The sequence below is a fragment of the Elephas maximus genome, chromosome 10 (genome assembly GCF_024166365.1).
Source record: "Elephas maximus indicus isolate mEleMax1 chromosome 10, mEleMax1 primary haplotype, whole genome shotgun sequence".
Classification (NCBI taxonomy): domain Eukaryota; kingdom Metazoa; phylum Chordata; class Mammalia; order Proboscidea; family Elephantidae; genus Elephas; species Elephas maximus.
The window spans coordinates 4,699,628-4,719,012 of NC_064828.1; the positions used below are offsets into that span (position 1 = coordinate 4,699,628).

Consider the following 19,385-nt stretch of genomic DNA (forward strand, 5'->3'; position numbering starts at 1 on the left):
ACATAATGGTAACTCAGGGTGCTTTTTCTCTGTCAGTGGTTCTCAGAATGTGCCTTCTGCCCATCCTGCCTGCCGCCCACCCAACAGCATCAGCATCACCCAGGAATTTGTTAGAAGTGTAAATTCAAACTCTAATTTCAACTCTGGAGAATGGAACCCAGCACTCTGTGTTAAAAAGGCTTCCAGTGATTCTTATTGCTACAGTCTGACAACCACTGCTCTAGGTGAACCAGAAGATTCAGGTCATCTATGTAGCTCTTTTTTTTTTTTTTTCTTTTCTCCCTACAGAAGAACTTGCAGGGGGAACCTGATGTTATCAGGGTTGCTTCATGAATAGGCAACAAATAATTATTGCCTACTATGCTCCAGGGGAGCCCTGATGGCACAGTGGTTAAGAGCGCGGCTGCTAACCAAAAGGTCAGCAGTTATGCTCCAGGGGAGCCCTGATGGCACAGTGGTTAAGAGCGCGGCTGCTAACCAAAAGGTCAGCAGTTCGAGTCCACCAGCTGCTCCTTGGAAACCCCATAGAGTAGTTCTACACCGTCCTATACGGTCGCTATGAGTCGGAATCCATTTGACAGCAAGGGGTTTTGTTGGGTATGTTCTACGCACTAGGGATATAATGATAAGGAAGACAGACACAGTCTGCTCTCGTGGAATTTACAGTTTCACGGAAACATGAAATCCGAGCAAAGGGAAATTGACGATATTCATGAGCGGTATCATCACTACTATACTATGATGCTCTGTGTACTCCAGGGAGTCAGCGACCAAGCAGCTCTTTAAAGACCTGTGTTGGCCAGGCAGTCCACCTCCCCTTGAATAGTGCGGGGCTGATGCTGAGTGACACTGCCTTTCTTGTTGGCTGACTCTCCAGATTTCATACAGCCCCACGAATTGTAATGACAGAACAGTTATTGCAGGAAAGTTAAGACACATGGAGAGGACTATGGCATTCCTTCTATGGGCCTGTCGATCAGCTTTCCTTAGAGGTGAGAGCTGACTTCCTAGAAAGAGGCTTGGAAAACTCCATCACACAAGTGCTGAGCACATCTCTTTGTCCACAGCGGGCACCCGCTAAATGTTGTGGAGTGGAAGTATGAACGAGCAACACATTTAATACATCATTTCTTAGGAGGGGTCACTGCACTCGGCTAACCTATCCATTTTCATGCCGATTCTCTGTGGCTCCCATTCCCGCTGCTGAAGTTTTCTAGTTTTGTCCCTGAATTAACTTGGTGCCTTTAGCACCCCATCTATAAACTGATCGCCTGTTTCTGAGCAGCACATTTGAAATAGAACGATTTCCACAGATACCAGTTCACACTTTTTGAATATCCCTCTGAACTTTCAAATAAAGAAGATGATTTGTACAGATATTTCTATGGACACAATTTCAGACCCTTTTAAAAGAAGAAATCAGTCTTTAAAGCTGATCAGCTGCCACAGGTGACAGCTTATTTTGTTTGCACATGCACACACTCACACATTTTCACACCCAAAAGTTGAGGATATTGTGCTAATACACTTGTACCACGGTGCCTCTCTGTGTCACATGGAGCTGTGGTTGCTGACCAGAATCAGAGAAGACTAGGGAAGCCGGAGACTGAGGCAGCCATCAGGCTGGAGGAGGAGCATGGAAGAATTGAAGATGTAGGTTTTTGAGTTTCCAACTGGAAGTTCTAAAACATGAGTCAAAGATGCTCAGGGCTCAGCAGTCTTTGAGTGATGGAACACCTAGAGATCTAGCTCATGGTGCAAGAGTTGACCCCTCACCTGGAAACATGTCTCTTGTGACACAGAATGACCCCATTGCTTTAACATAACCACTGCTTACACTCTGTCTTTGCCAAGATTCCAAGTAAAACAATTGCACAACAGGATACTCTCAAAGGCTGTGCTATCTTGTCACTTGGGTTGAAATTCTCACTGCAGATCAATAAAGTAAGGGTAGATATAATTTTGCAAATTCCCAGTACTAACCCCCAAACAACAGTAATTCTACATTGCTGGCCAAATTCACAAAACAGCAGAGATGCCAGAGTTTTCCTTAGGCCATCTTCAAGTGTGTTGTGACAATCAAGCCCTCAGAGAATGTTTATTTTTGGACACAATGAGTGGGAGCAGGGATTCTGGTTATTATTTTTTTCTTTTTTGGAGTCAATGGAAAGCATGAGGAGAGTTTAAAAAGAATTCTAGTCCCATTTTGGGGGTGGGAGTGGTGACTCTTTTATGATATGCTTTTGAGGACCCCTGGATGTGTTTCCTGGGCCTTATGGGGGACTACACTGGGGAGAACTGGTCAACACAGCCCCTGATAACTGAGGAAGTCCTCTCAGGAAAGAAACTCTGCTACTTCTAGGGAGACAGAACGGGCACCAGGGCTGGGGTGAACTTGAGTCACCCTTTTTGGATGTGGACTTTGTCCAGTGACCTAGGACAAGCTCTAGGTGAGGAACATGTCTTGAGTGCTGCCACCAGGGACTCTGTGCTGCTCCTGGGAACTCTATTTGCAGCTGACACATGCAAAGGTAAAAAGAACTGTACACAGGAAGGAAGGCTGCTAAGTGTCAGGAGAAAAGCCCTGTCTGAAAGATCTGCCTCAGGAGTTCTCATACCCTCCTGCACCACGCCCAAGAGTCCAGGTCCTTGAACAGGCTCCTGCAGGCAGAAGAATGGCTGTGACATGAAACTAGCTCAGATCAGAGGAGTGCGTGGCACTGCCCACAGCCACGCAGGACTGGGGTTTGCTCCCCAGAGATCTGGGGTGTTTTGTTTAGCCTTCATGCAGTCTTTACACATGTTGAGAATTGACACTTAAAACACTGAGAGATTCACATAAATATCTAGATTTGTTTTCTGAATAATCAGAAGATCTGGTAGTACCTGACCTGTTGTTGTTGTTGTTAGGTGCCCTCGAGTCGGTTCTGACTCACAGTGACCCTATGCACAACAGAATGAAACACTGCCCGGTCCTGAGCCATCCTTACAATCATTGTTACGTTTGAGCTCGTTGTTGCGGCCACTGTGTCAATCCATCTAGTTGAGGGTCTTCCTCTTTTCCGCTGACCCTGTACTCTGCCAAGCATGATGTTCTTCTCCAGGGACTGATCCCTCCTCACAACGTGTCCAAAGTATGTAAGATGCAGTCTCACCATCCTTGCCTCTAAGGAGCATTCTGGTTGTACTTCTTCCAAGACAGATTTGTTCGTTCTTTTGGCAGTCCATGGTATATTCAATATTCTTCGCCAACACCACAATTCAAAGGCGTCAACCCTTCTTCGGTCTTCCTTATTCATTGTCCAGCTTTCACATGCATAAGATGGAATTGAAAATACCATGGCTTGGGTCAGGTGCACCTTAGTCTTCAGGGTGACATCTTTGTTCTTCAACACTTTGAAGAGGTCTTTTGCAGCAGATTTGCCCAATGCGGTGCGTCTTTTGATTTCTTGACTGCTGCTTCCACGGCTGTTGATTGTGGAGCCAAGTAAAATGAAACCCTTGACAACTTCAAACTTTTCTCTGTTTATCATGATGTTGCTCATTGGTCCAGTTGTGAGGATTTTTGTTTTCTTTATGTTCTGGTGCAGTCCATACTGAAGCTTGTGGTCTTTGATCTTCATCAGTAAGTGCTTCAAGTCCTGTTCACTTTCGGCAAGCAAGGTTGTGTCATCTGCATAACGCAGGTTGTTAACGAGTCTTCCTTCTATCCTGATGCTCCGTTCTTCTTCATACAGTCCAGCTTCTCGGATTATTTGTTCAGCATACAGATTGAATAGGTATGGTGAAAGAATACAACCCTGAGGCACACCCTTCCTGACTTTAAACCAATCAGTATTCCCTTGTTCTGTCCGAACTACTGCCTCTTGATTTATGTAAAGCTTCCTCATGAGCACAATTAAGTGTTCTGGAATTCCCATTCTTCGCAATGTTACCCATAGTTTGTTATGATCCACACAGTCGAATGCCTTTGCATAGTCAATAAAACACAGGTAAACATCCTTCTGGTAATCTCTGCTTTCAGCCAGGATCCACCTGACATCAGCAATGATATCCCTGGTTCCACGTCCTCTTCTGAAACCGGCCTGAATTTCTGGCAGTTCCCTGTCGATACATTGCTGCAGCTGTTTTTGAATAATCTTTAGGAAAATTTTGCTTGTGTGTCATATTAATGATATTGTTCTATAATTTCCACATTTGGTTGGATCGCCTTTCTTGGGAACAGGCATAAATATGGATCGCTTCCAGTCCATTGGCCAGGAAGCTGTCTTCCATATTTCTTGGCATAGACGAGAGAGCACCTCCAGCGCAGCATCTGTTTTTTGAAACATCTCAATTGATATTCCATCAATTCCTGGAGCCTTGTTTTTCACCAATGCCTTCAGAGCAGCTTGGACGTCTTCCTTCAGTACCATCGGTTCCTGATCATATGCTACCTCTTGAAACGGTTGAATATCGACTAATTCTTTTTGGTATAATGACTCTGTGTATTCCTTCCATCTTCTTTTGATGCTTCCTGTGTCGTTTAATATTTTCCCCATGGAACCTTTCACTATTGCAACTTGAGGATTGAATTTTTTCTTCAGTTCTTTCAGCTTGAGAAACGCCAGGCATGTTCTTCCCTTTTGGTTTTCCATCTCCAGCTCTTTGCACACGTCATTATAATACTTTCCTTTGTCTTCTCGAGACACCATTTGAAATCTTCAGTTTTTTTACTTCATCAATTCTTCCTTTTGCTTTAACTGCTCGATGCTCAAGAGCAAGTTTCAGAGTCTCCTCTGACATCCATCTTGGTCCTTTCTTTCTTGTCTTTTGAGTGACCTCTTGCTTTCTTCCTGGATGATGTCCTTGCACAACTCGTCTGGTCTTTGGTCACTAGTGTTCAATGCGTCAAATCTATCCTTCAGATGGTCTCTAAATTCAGGTGGGATATACTCAAGGTCATATTTTGGCTCTCGGGGACTTGCTCTAATTTTCTTCAGTTTCAGCTTGAACTTGCATACAAGCAATTTATGGTCTGTTCCACACTTGGCTCCTGTCCTTCTTCTGACTGATGATATTGAGCTTTTCCATGGTCTCTTTCCACAGATGTAGTCAATTTGATTTCTGTGTGTTCCATCTGGTGAGGTCCATGTGTATAGTTGCCTTTTATGTTGGTGAAAGAAGGTATTTGCAATGAAAAAGTCGTTGGTCTTGCGAAATTCTATCATTCGATCTCCGGCATTGTTTCTATCACCAAGGCCATATTTTCCAACTACTGATCCTTCTTCTTTTTTCCAACTTTTGCATTAAAATCGCCAGTAATTATCAATGTATCTTGATTGCATGTTCAAACAATTTCAGACTGCAGCAGCTGATAAAAATCTTCTTTCTTCATCTTTGGCCTTAGTGGTTGGTGCGTAAATTTGAATAATAGTCGTATTAACTGGTCTTTCTTGTAGCCATATGGATATTATTCTATCACTGACAGCACAGTAGTTCAGGATACATCTTGAAATGTTCTTTTTGACGATGAATGCAACACCATTCCTCTTCGAGTTGTCATTCCCAGCATAGTAGACTATATGATTGTCTGATTCAAAATGGCCAATACCAGTCCATTTCTGCTCACTAATGCCTAGGATATCGATGTTTATGCATTCCATTTCATTTCTAAGGATTTCCAATTTTCCTAGATTCATACTTCGTACATTCCAGGTTCCAATTATCAATGAATGTTTGGAGCAGTTTCTTCTCATTTTGAGTTGTGCCACATCAGCAAATGAAGGTCCCGAAAGCTTTACTCCATCCACGTCATCAAGGTCGACTCTGAGGAGGAGGCTCTTCCCCAGTCATCTTTTGAGTGCCTTCCAACCTATATTCCAGCACTATATTAGACAATGTTCCACTGCTATTCATAAGGTTTTCACTGGCTGATGCTTTTCAGAAGTAGACTGTCGGGTCCTTCTTCCTAGTCTGTCTTAGTCTGGAAGCTCAGCTGAAACCTGTCCATGGGTGACCCTGCTGGTATCTGAATACCAGTTGCATAGCTTCCAGCATCACCGCAACACGCAAGCCCCCACAGTATGACAAACTGACAGACACGTGGGGGACCTGACCTGTATTCCCCCAACAATCAGCTGACAGAAGCTGAATGGTGGCTGTCCCCAAGTTTGCTGTATTCATTTGTGACCTGCTTCTCTCATCCACATTTTCTATGAAATCCTGAAGGCACATGAGTGTTGAACCCTTGATGTAGCTAAAAACTACTTGCTGAACATTTTTTCATGCATAGAACTCTGGTGCTACAGGCTTAGGCTCCTTCAAGGACTATAGGTGGCATCATCAGCTGTTGGATAATGCTGTTTGCACATGGTACCCAGGATGCTCACGGTGGGAGAGTTTGTCTCCTTATACTGGAGTTGAATTTCCACTGAGCTGGCCACTGGTGATCCACTGCTCCCCTCATTTTCATCTAGAATACCATAACCACTGTGAGTGGGACACTTGTGAAAAGTTACAAATAAGGCTGTCACAGTCAAGGGGTTGCCACAGGGTTTGCATTTAAAGTCAGGAAAGAACACGAGAGACCACGCCATCTCATATGCTGGGGTTCATCTATTTTATTATATATATATATATATATATATATAAAAAAACAACACCCTCCGTCCAATGAGTTCAGTGGGCAAATACAAGCAGTAGATGCAAACTGAACAGTAATTATCTTGAAATCTTTTCAATCAAAAAAGGCTCAGATGTAACTAAAAACTAAAAAATCTCCCTTTATCAGGAGGCATAACTTCCTAAGAAAAATTGCACCTGGCAATCTTCGATCAACTTTGATTATATCAGGTAGCTGTACTAGGCACATTCAGCTTCTTTCTAGGGATATTATGAATTGTTCTCTCAGGAATATTCAGAGTCTTAGAGTTTTATCATTTATGGTGTTATAAATGTCCTCAGTCATAGGCACATACATTTTTGCTTGGTCATCCAAGAAATACAAGGCATCTTTGATGACTGCAGGGTTAAAGCCTTCCTCCACAAGGGTCACTTTGCGATGTTTGAAAGTTCCAGTGATCTCAATGGTGTCCTGAAAAACAGCCAACAATCCACACGGTTGTAGTATTTTGCAAACCAATTAGGGTACAGGGTGAGGGGTAAGAGTGGGGCAGTGGGAATGACAACTCATTGGCATCTTTGGCTCATTTATTGTTGTTGTTGTGTGCTGTTGAGACCATTCCAACTCATAGCGACCCTGGAGCCACCCCACAGGCTATAATCTATATCTTTACAGGAGAAGATTCCCAGATCTTTTCTCCCATGGAGCAGCTGGTGGGTTCAAACTGCTCACCTTTTGGTTATCAGCCAAGTGATTAGCCACTGTGCCACCAGGGCTCCTTCTGATTCATTTGACAGCCCTGAAAACAAGTTTTGTATGATTCTGGTATAGCCTGTTTTCAGAATCTCCACTAGGGGGCTCTTTGGGGAGGCATTTTTCATTTTTTTTTTTTAAAGCTTTAAAATCTGTAGGGAGTGAAGGGTTGCCAACAGTGAAATATTTGTGTGAGTATATTTTCTAGTGGAGGGGTGGCTCGTGTTATTACTGAAATACCCTAATTAATAGTGGAGGTGAGGATCACCTACACACAGACACTGATTTAAAACTGGTTTTTCCTTCAACTAATAGGAGATGATCTGAGGATATTTCATGTCTCTCTGCCGTCTAGTTGCAAAGCAAATGCAGAATCTTTATGAGTGTCAACAGAAATAACCCTATAATCTCAGCAGTATCTGGTTTCCTCGCACTTCTTTCCTCAAGTCTTCAGACACAGAATCACAGAGCACAAAGTCTGAAAGTGGGAGTGTTAAACTCAAAGTCTGAAAGTGGGGGTGTTAAACTCAAAGTCTGAAAGTGGGGGTGTTAAACTCAAAGTCTGAAAGTGGGGGTGTTAAACTCAAAGTCTGAAAGTGGGGGTGTTAAACTCAAAGTCTGAAAGTGGGGGTGTTAAACTCAAAGTCTGAAAGTGGGAGTGTTAAACTCAAAGTCTGAAAGTGGGAAGGTTAATGTTTGAGAGGAAAAATATCCCCAGTGATGATAGTTAAGCCTTCGGTAGTTCTGACTAATGATGTTCAATTAAATTTCACACCATAGAAAGGTGTAGGACTTCAGCGGATTTCTCCATTCTTTAAAACTGGGAACAAGTAGCAGGATCAGACTATTTCTATTTTAGATGTCTGTCACACCTCATCAAACACAGACTTAGTGAGCTATTTGCGAATACTGTTGCTGAATGAACTGGCCTGTCTTTTTAGGGAGAAAGGTATTAGGATTGGGTTTCTGCTAGCTGTATTTTCTGATTACTTCTTCTTTCTTATTGATCCATGACACTTCTTTCTGAGCTGCCTGGAAAAGGAAGTGAAAATGTGGCTACTGTGGTTACCATGGTAGGAGGGCAGTTGTTCTTCCAGAGATAAGGCCCTGAAAGAGGAAGGGTGATTGAATAAGAGGTCTCACCTGTATTCTTATAAACCGTGGTCTTGCGTAAGTAGGCAGGTAATCAGCAATGTGTTTGAAGAGTTTCTTTCCATCAAATTCATGGTTCTCCTTCATCTTGATCGAGGCCATGCCAACTCGACCCTCATGACCTAGAATTAAAGTGAGAAAAAAATGAGCTATTTTCTATTTATTTATGATGATTTGCTAGTTCAAAGAACTCAACTTACACAATGTTATGGCATCGGTTGCTTTTGGATGGGTGGAATTTTTATTTCAAATATATATTGAATTTTTTCTAAAGCGAATATACTACTAATAATAGGTATACATTGACTGAATTTTTAATTATATGCCAGGCCCATACTAAGTGTCTTTTATAGACTATGTCATTTAATCCTCAACAACAATCCTATGAAGAGGTACAAATGTTATCTTAATTTTACAGGTGAAATTGAGGCTTAAAGATGTTGAGACTTGTTCAAGGGCACATGGTGAATACTTGGCAAGGTCAGAAATTGAATGCATGTCCTCAGGAGAATGACCCAGCAATCTGCTCCTGTAAAGATTATAGGCTAGGAAACTCTATGGGGCAGTCCTATTCTGTCCTATAGGGTTGCTGTGAGTCAGAATTGACTGGATGGTGCACAACAACAACAACAGGCTGGCTCCAGATCCTGCGCTTGTAACCATCATCCTTCATCTGGAGTGGGAAACAGGTCAAACTGGTGGCTACGTGAAGTTTTTTGACTCCAGTAAATAGTCCTTGCTCTACCGTCATGAATAACTGAGCTCAGGCTATTCTTTAGGCTGCCATGTCAGCCTTTGAGACTTATTTAATCAAGATTCCTAATAGCTTTGCCTTCCTCCATTTCAGAGAAGCTGAGGGAGAGAAGGTGAAGGCGAGATGCAAGGGTGAGCTGTTTTGTGCCTTCATGTTGATGCCCATTAGTCCCAAGAGGTTGTGCTCTCCACAGAGAAAACATATCCTAATAACTGTTCTTTCTTCCCCATCAGGCAGGATAGGTGGAAAGGTGTTTAGAACAATTACTGTTGTTTCCTTGAGAGGACAGTGATAATTAGGTATTAATGTATCTTATACCTGATCCAAAAGACCCAGTGGGAGTCCAGCTCCACTACCCTGAACTACTTAGCTGTGATCAGAGAGGGAGAAGGAGCCAGCCTTTGTCATCTGGGCCTCAGCTTTGGAAATCTTTCCCATGGTGATTGTATGTTTACCAATGGCTCTAAAGAAGGCAAAAAAACAAAAGGAAAAATGAAAAGAAAGGAGATACACACGCCTGTGGTTTGCCTCTTATCTGAGGGAAAGAGGGAGGGCACCAGATCCTCTTCCTGTAGGGGTCCCTGGCAGCTGTCCCATAGGCACCTGTCTCAGGAATCTCCAGTGTCTCCAATAAGCTCCTTTTATTTTTTTTAATAAATAATAGTTTATTAAACGATTTAGAGTTAAGGCAAGAACTTGATGCAACAGAAATCTTTTGTGTCAACTGGCTCCCTTCTTCTTGCTCTGGCAGTGGCAACACCTGACTGAGAGACCATGAGCCTGCTGGGTCTGAGACTTTGTCCCAACTCCCAGAATTTGGTTTGGGGCTAGTTCAGCTCTGGGGGGAAGGTTCTGGTCTATAGCAGCTGTAGGCTAGGTCTAAAGATCAGCTTTGGCCAGATGTTCTTCAGAGATGCAGTCCCTGATAGGTAGTTATAAAAGGAGTCCCAGTGGTACAATGGGTAAGTGCTCAGCTGCTAACTGAAAGGTTGGTGATTCGAACCCATCCAGCAGCTCTGTGGGAGAAAAGACCTGATGATCTACTCCCATAAAGATTACAGCCTAGAAAACCCTAGGTAGACCTGCCACATTTCTAGAATGGTCTTTGTGGATGGGAGGCCAGACACCAAGAAGCTTGGCATTGACAATCACAGAATCGGAGCACAGAGAGGGACTTGAGAGTTCATCTCCAGCTGTATACAGATGCAAGAACTCTCACAGGATCCTGGATAGACATACAGCCTGTCTTTATAAGCCCCAGGTAGTGGGGCATTCCCTACCTCAGGAGATACCATTCTCTTTTTGGCCCCTCTCATCACAGGAAAGTTCTCAGGCTAAAAGTTGCTTCCTGGTTATTTCAACCCATTCACTGGTTTTATTTCTGATCTCTGGAGCAACACGGAGCACACCTATTCCTTGTTCTACTTGGCTGACTTCTAATCACTTAAAGGGCATTAGCTGCCTCTTCTTGGTTCTGTATCAGTGCTTCCCAAACCCTGATGGTTGTCGGACTTGAGAATTAAAAAAAAGACATGCAGTTTCTGAGTTCAAATGCCAGAAATTCTGACCTATTATATCTGAGCTTTAAAAAGTTTCCTGGATGATTCTGATGATTGGCCAGATTTTTGGAACCACTGGTCTTCAGTGTTTCTCAGACTTCGCCTTTTTTTTTTTTTTTAAATTGTGCTAAAATATATATAAAATTCATCATTTTAACCATTTAAAAATCTAGAATTCAGTAACTTTACTACATTCATGAAGTTGTGCAACCATCACCACCATCTAATTCCAGAACATTTTCATCACCCCAATCAGACTTTAGTGTTTTTAAGAATCACTGAAGAAAAGGATAGCTCCAGATGGTGGCTTAGTCAGACACACCTTGCCGTCCCTCTACAGCAAAGACCTGATAAACCAAGTAAGACAGATACAGATGAAAGTCCTGGATCCCCAAGCATCAAATGGAAGGACACAGAATTAGATCAAACACCAACTGGAAAAAGAAACTGAATGAAAACAGTGAATGAGAAGAGATACAGAGTGGAGGTGCCCTTGCAGGGCAGAGACAAAGCCAGCAACGATCCCGGGTGAGGAGCACAGGAAGGCAACTTCATAGAATCCCCAACAGGAGAGAGAAACTGTGTAGACATACCTGGAGAGAAGCAAAGTGAGCAGAACACAAACCAGGTCTAAGAAGGAAAAGTACAGGAAGGAGGGCGAGAGCTCCAGGCATCCTGACAGAGCCAGGATTCAGAAAGGACCACTCACCAGCAGCACTCCCTGGCCATTAGGGTGGGTGGCACACATGGAGTAATAGATCCACGGAGTGTCAGCAGGAGGTTCCCCACCTGACCAGACCATGGGCAGCCCCCTCCCTCCTCACACTTGGTCGAGGCCAGGTTCCAACTGCTGGCTGCAGCCAACAGGAAGTGCCCAGGTACCCATGCCTGGTGACCAGAGGAGCATGTTCTCCCTCCGCCTGTCCTCCTGGTGATTAGTGGCATGAATGGCTCCCAACTCTGCCACCCTGCCTATCCAGGGACCATGGTACAAGCCCCCCTTTCTCTTCCACCCTGCCCTGTCCACGTTCCCCTGGCAACTTGGTGAGCAGTACCAAGTGCTCTTGTGCTGCCGGTTGCCTGCCACATCCCCCCACCTGTCACCCTGCCCACCCAATGAGTGCCATCACATGCTTTCGTGCTGCTGGACTGATGACAGACAGTGGCATGCACCCAACCAGCCCACTTTCAGCCACCCAGCATGCCCAGTGAACAGCAACATGTGCTCACCCTGTCCATTGCTGTCCTGCCTACCCAGAGATAGGTGATGAGTGCTCCCGTGCCACCAAACGAGTGATCAGTAGAGCATGCCTGCACTGCCCAGCCTGATATAGCAAGACAAAACAAAAAATCAGGACAAAACAAATAAACATATAACAAATAAATAAATAACATCTTCATGCCTTGGAGACAGCAAGACAATAATAAATCATATGAAAAACAGGATAAGATGGCTCAAACAAGTGAGCAAAATAAAGGAGCAGAAAAACTTCCTGAGGAAGAAATGATAATAGAATTATCTGGTAAGGAATTCAAAAGACATATATAGGATCCTCAAAGAGATCAAGGAAAACACAGGCAAAACCCAAGAAGAATTCAGGAAAACAATACAAGAACAAAATAGACAATTAGAAACCATACAAAAACAACACCTAGAAATCTAGAAGATTAACTGTAAAATATCAGATAATTCAATGGAAGGACATAGAAGTAGAACTGGATCAGTGGAAGAAAGAATCAGTGAAATAGAGGATAAATCCTTTGATACTAATCTGAGGAGCAATCAGAAAAAAAAAGAATGAGGAAAAATGAAGAAAGCCTAAGAGTTCTATGGAACACTATAAAGAGGAAGAATTTACACGTAACTGAAATTTCAGAAGGGGGGGAAGCATAGAGAGAATTTTTGAAGATTTATTGACAGAAAATATCCCTAATACCATAAAAGATGAAAAGGTTTCCATTCCAGAAGCTCAATGCACCCCATAAAGGATAGACCCCAAAAGAAAGTCACCAAGCTTTCCAAAACCAAAGACAAAGAAAAAATACTGAGAACAGCATGTGAAAAGTAAAATATCACCTATAAAGGGGTACCAATAAGACTAAGTGCTAATTTCTTGGCAGAAACCATGCAGGCAAGAAGACAGTGGGATGACACATATAAAACCATGAAAGAAAGAACTGCCAACCAAAAATTATATATCCAGCGAAACTGTCTTTCAAATATGATGGTGAAACTAGGACATTCTAAGCAGATACTAAGAGACTTTTTAAAAACCAAACCAATCTGACAAGAAATGTTAAAGGGAGTGCTTCTGACAGAAAACCAATGACATCAGATAACAACCTGAGATTAAAACACTCAACAGCATCACCCAGATACCAACTCAGATAAAGAATTCTCAAATGTGAAATAAATCTGCAAAACTGAACACAGGGAACCAGAGATGTCAATTTGTGAATGACGACAACTTCAAAACCAAAAGGGGGAATAAATCGTGTTGCTACAGAACTTCCATATGGAGAGGAAGTCAAGGCGATATCAGGATATGACAGAGTATTTTAAATTTAGGAAGATAAAGGTACGCTTCAGATTAACCACAAAGAAAATAAATAAATCTACTCACCAAAATAAAGAAGAAAACCAAAAAGACTCAGTAAACACAAAATCAACAACAATGAAGGATATGAAAAGAAAATCCATAGACGAAAGTACTCAGCACAGAAAATTAAGCAGAACAAAGAAACTGTTAAAACCAAAAAAAAAAAAAAAAAAAAGGCAGCAGTAGATTACCTATCGATAATCACACTGAATGTAAATGGCTTAAACATACCAATCAAGAGACAGAGAGTGGCAAGTTGGATTAAGAAAAAAAAAAAAAGACCCATCAATATGTAGCCTACAAGAGACATGCCTTAGGCACAAAGACATAAACAGGTTAAAAATCAAAGAATGGAACCACAGCCTCCACCACACTGAGTCCAGTACAAATAGATGGTGCCCGGCTACCACCACTGACTGCTCTGACAAGGACCACAACAGAGGATCCTGGACAGAGCTGAAGAAAAATGTAGATCAAAATCCTAACTTAGAAAGACCACACTTGCTGGCCTGACAGAGGCTGAAGAAGCCCTGAAAGTATGGCCCCTGGACACCCTTTCAGCTCAGTAATGAAGTCACTCCTGAGGTTCACCCTTCAGCCAAAGATTGGACAGGCACATAAAACAAAACCAGACTAAAGGGGCACACCAGTCCAGGGGCAAGGACTAGAAGGCAGGAGGGAACAGGAAAGCTGGTAATAGGGAACCCAAGGTTGAGAAGGGAGAGTGTAGACATGTCGTGGGGTTGTTAACCAATGTCATAAAACAATATGTGTACTAACTGTTTAATGAAAAACGAGTTTGTCCCGTAAACCTTCATCTAAAGTACAATAAAAAAATTAAAAAAAAATTCAAAGAATGGAGCAAATATATCAAGCAATCAGTAAGCAAAAGAGAGCAGAAGTGTCAATAATAATCTCTGATAAAATAGACATTATGTCAAACTCCATTATAAGAGACAAAGAACGGCACTATATAATGATTAAAGGGGTCACTGTATCAAGAGGACACAACCATAATAAATATTTACACACCCAATGACAGAGCTCCAAAATATGGAAAACAAACTCTAAAAGAAATGAAAAGAGAAATAGACAGTTCTACAATATTAGTAGAGGACTTTAACACAGCACTTTTGATGATGGACAGAGCAACTAGAAAGAAACTCAGTGAAGAATCAGAAGATCTTAGCAACACCATCAGCCACCTTGACCTCACAGACATATACAGAACCACCACCCAAGAGCAGCACAGTATACAGTCTTCTCAAAAGCACATGGATCATTCTCCAGAATAGATCATATTTTAGGCCATAAAGCAAGCCCCAATAAATTAAAAAACACTGAAATAATACAAAGCATCTTCTCTGATCATAATGCTATAAAACTAGAAATCAATAACAGAAAGACCAAGAAGAAGGATCACTGGAGACTTTGTCAAAACAGCTTTCCAGGCCCCGTCCCAGAGATCCTGGTTCCGTAGGTCTGGAGCAGTCCTAAGAAAATGCATTTTTAGTAAGTTCCCAGGTGATGCTGCCAGTCCGTGGCCCCACTTTGAGGAGTACTGATTAGATCTCTAGGTTCTGCCATTCCACTTTTCCAAAGCCTCTGTCCTTCTCATATACTCACACACACTCTTGTGCTGTGACCCTTCTAAAATTCAGGATTTAGACGTGTATCCAACATTCCTGGGAGGCCTGAGAGGGACCTGCGAGGGCCCAGTATGGTGCAAGGACTGGCATCCATGACTTGGAAATGTGCTAACTCAGCTGAATGTCTCCATGCATTCTCCTCTGGACCAACATAAGAACTGTTGGGCATCCCCTCATACTCTGTGATCCGAGACGCTGTTACACTATCTATCTTGTCACTGTCGCACAGAGAAGAGAAGACAGTATTCTTTAAAAAAAAAAACTAAAGTCAGCACAAAGTCATATGAAACTGTCACAGCTCAGGAAAAGGGACTTCTGGATTTTCACTAGTAATATAGGTGAGAACCCCAAATATTGAGTTCTGGGGGAATAATAATACCCCTGTTGTTGTTATTGTGTGCTGTTGAGACGATTCCAAGTCACAGCGACCCTACAGGACAGAGTGAAACTGCCCCATAGGGTTTCCAAGCAGTGGCTGATGGATTCGAACTGCCGACTTTTTGGTTGGCAGCCTGAGCTCTTATCTACTTCTCCGATCCTCTCTGGCATTTATAAATAAGGTGATTTCTTCTCATGACAACCCTCACGTTTATAGTTTATAAATATATGTTTAGTATTCATGTAATTAAAATGAATTAGCTCTTGACAATATTCCCTCTTTTTAGTGATTTGCCTAAAGTCAAATAGCTAGCGAGTGCTGCAACCAGGACTCAAACTCAGACCTTGGCAGAAACAGATATGCAGACCACGCCTTGGTGACAAAAGAATAAGCCTTGATTTTGACACTTAGTGGAGTGGACTGGGATTGGGGACCTGGGCATAATTACCTCTTCTCAGTTTTTGTCCCAGAAACTGCACTCGCTCTTATTTGTGCCTCCTGATTCAGAGGCCAAGATACCATTACCCAGCTGTCAAGAATGATGCATCCTTTCTCAAGGTGTGCCACACGTAGCCAGGGACCCTGCGTCAGGAAGAGACTCAGTTTTCCTGAGAGCCCAAGAACTGCTGGCAAGCAGAGCCACCAAGAAGGGCCTGGTTCAGATGTACTGACCTGGCTTTCATAATGGAACATAAGCAGACATAAGCTCCTTACTCTCTGGTGGTTGGAAAAGTTGTTTTATTCTCCAGCTGGCAGGAGAAAGAAATGACAAATTCTGCTCTGGGGTTAAAATTATCTTCAGTTACTGTACTGGTTTAGGCATAGATTGATCCTAACTTGTGCATACCTGGCACAGGCACTCCATAAACATTCACTTCTTGGACAAAATCAACCAGTCCAACTATGTCAGCAACTTCAGTGGTGGCCACATTTTCCCCTTTCCACCTGGAAGAAAAGACAATGGTTAGCAGAGGTCACTCTTGCTTTCTCGCCTAGGATGCACTGACAGAGAGCAGGTGATTCCTTCTGACTCCGGCAGGGAGGCTGGTCTCGTCTTCCTCACTGGGGCCCCCTAAACCACCAGCTTAGTCATGGGAGAGAGATCACTGTAGAATAAAAGGCAAACGCATTCCAGTTGCTGCTGAGTGGACTGCAACTCAAGGTGACCCCACACGTTTCAAAGTAGAACTGCACTCCACAGGGTGTCATGGCTACGACCTTTCAGAAGTAGGTCACCGGGCCTTTCTTCTGAGGCACCTCTGGGTGGGTGTGAACCACCACCCTTTCAGTTAGTAGTCTAGCACTTAACAATCTGCACCACCCAGGGACTCCCGGGCAAAGACAGACCTAGATAATGAAATGTGATATTTCAATCTCACCACGTGGAAGATAATACACAGAATGATGTTCTGATGTTAAAATACAGCCTTGGCCTAATGAAGGCACCAGAAATCAGAAATAAATCTCTTTCGTTGTGTTTATGCTGCTCACTTTTCTCATCCACTAACCAGTTGCTATTTAATTCAAGTAGTGAACTTCTATTTAATAAAATCCCAGGGTCTTGTGGCAACAAAAAATTTTTAACAAGAGAGAAATACAATCATGATTTAATCACAGAAAGATATAATGTTAACATCCAGCCGGGTGTTGTTTTTGCTTCATAAAAAGTTAAAATTTATTTTACATTAAAAAAAAATTCCTTTAATCTCCCATAAGTATTTTTTAATAACATAAAAGTGGCATAAACAATGATATATGGGATATTAGAGATGGAAAAACACTGAGGTATCCCCATTTCATAGGTAAAAGTACTGAGATCAAGAAGGTTTACCTGCCTTGATAATACAGAGGTGACGTGAGCTAGGAGCTCAGCTCTCGTTTATACTCCATGCTCCTTCTACACGGTCAAGCAACTTCCCTCCCTTGGTCCATCCTTCCCTCCCTGCCTGTCTGCCAGCCTGCAACAGATAATTTTGTGTGCAGCCCCTACACTAAGCTGGGGGAGGGCGTGAATGAGCCAGATACAGGGCCTGTCCTTAGGGAGATTACACTGGAAGGAAGCCAGTTAAACAATTAAAAGTGTCATGAGGCTGGAAGGCTGTGCTGTTGTGGCAAATTAATTTCATGGTCTATTACAATGACTTTCAAATGTCATTGTTCTGACCTGGGAGCTCTGTGGTGGGAAGCCACCTGGTTGGGGGTGGAGGGTGGACTGGAGGGGAGCGGAGGGGGTGGGACTCTGAACCCCTCCCAACTCCAACCAGATCAGCTCCACATCAATTTGCACTCAATGTGATCTGAAGAGAAGTCCCACGACTGGAGACAGCATGAGCGTGTCTGGCTGTCGTAAGAGTGACCACTAAGAACGGAGAGTACGCGAGAGACGTTGGATGGACTAGGCTTTTAGATGCCAAAAACCAGACACAGCGTTCCTGCCTTATTTGCATTTGTAGGTGCTGAGCCAGAAAGAAGCTAACTGTACACTGCACAGCTACCGTGCATGAATTTCACTCCCTATTCTCCGGAAATAGAGGAGACTGAACTGATACCTTAAAGAGGTACAGGAAAATGAAGCATTATAATTATATAATTATAATTTATATAACATCATTTTAATTCCAAACTGGAACGCAGTTTCAATTTTGAACCTAAGCCAGACGAAGCATGTGTTTATTTCTGACTCACTAAGAGAAAAAAGGGGTCCATGAGTAGTGCAAATGGTTAAGTGCTAGACTATTAACTGAAAATTTGGTGGTTCAAACCGACCCAGAGTTGCCTTGGAAGTAAAGCTTGGTGACCTGCTTCTGAAAGGTCACAGCCTGGAAAGCCCTACGAAGCAGCTCTACTCTGCACACACGGGGTCAACGATGAGCTGGCACTGACTCACTGGTAAATAACAACAGCAACAATTCAGAAAAAGGGGGCAGTGGGAGCCCAGGGATAGAAACCTTGCTCTCCTTTGCAGGAGACCTGGGTTTGATTCGCAGCCAATGCACCACATACGTAGACAGCACCTGTCTGTCAGCGGAGGCTTACGTATTGCTGTGATGGTGATCGGGTTTCAGTGGTGCTTCCAGACTAAGGCGGACTGGGAGAAAGCCCTGACTGACAATCAGCTTCTGAAGATCTGCCAGTGAAAGCCCTATGTATCACGACCGTCCAATCTGCAACTGATCATAGGGATAGCAATGGACTGGGCAATGTTTGTCCCATTTGCATGGGGTCCCCATGAGTTGGGACTGACTCGATGGCAGCTAACAACAACAAACAACAACCATTCAGAGAAACCAACCGGAAAGTATCTCCAACTCTATCATGGAAGTAGATGAAATTTTCATGGTCAATCACCAGGAGATCTCCACTGTTGAAAAAGAGGTCTCCTTTCTTAAAGACATCTTTCAGTTTTTTTTTCTCTGTCTGAGTCTTTCCTCCAACATAACCACTAAATGGTGTAAGTTCTGTGATGCCACAAACTAGGAGTCCGACTTCACCTAAGACAGAAGAAAATAAATTGTGATTTTATGTGCTGGCAGTAAGCAAATTTCGTCAATCTTCTCTTAAAAGAGATGCCATACAACCCACTGGCAATAAGCTGGCTGCAGGAAGTGTCATTTTCCACACACGTACATGTATGTATTGACTATGCATATACGTTAAACACATATACATATTAAACACACACACGGTACATTATTCTATACGGCCCCATGTTTGTAATTCTTCCAATGCTAATCTTTTACTGAATAATTATTTATGCACATAATTAGAAAAACACGGAGCACTTTGAGTTTAAAAGTAAAGATCACCTAAAATTACAGTTTTATAAGCATAATTAAAAAATCCTTTTTACAAAACGCTTACCTCAAAAGCAAGAAGTTGTTCATTGTAATTAAAATTATAATTATGTTACATGTAGGGGTAAACTGACACCTTTT

The 19,385-nt window shown here is 42.7% G+C and overlaps 1 protein-coding gene across 1 annotated transcript in view; it reads right to left on the reverse strand.

Moving 5' to 3' along the window:
* Positions 1 to 6,647: 6,647 nt before the first annotated feature.
* The window catches only part of SLC27A2 (solute carrier family 27 member 2), a 60,300-nt gene continuing 47,562 nt past the window's right edge, over positions 6,648 to 19,385 (reverse strand). The window contains exons 7-10 of the mRNA XM_049898690.1: positions 18,743 to 18,941; positions 16,298 to 16,395; positions 8,501 to 8,631; positions 6,648 to 7,075 (exon numbers count right to left, since the gene is read on the reverse strand). Of these exons, the coding sequence (XP_049754647.1) occupies positions 6,899 to 7,075; positions 8,501 to 8,631; positions 16,298 to 16,395; positions 18,743 to 18,941 (605 nt within the window). The 3' untranslated portion in view covers positions 6,648 to 6,898. The remainder of the gene's footprint in view (positions 7,076 to 8,500; positions 8,632 to 16,297; positions 16,396 to 18,742; positions 18,942 to 19,385) is intronic.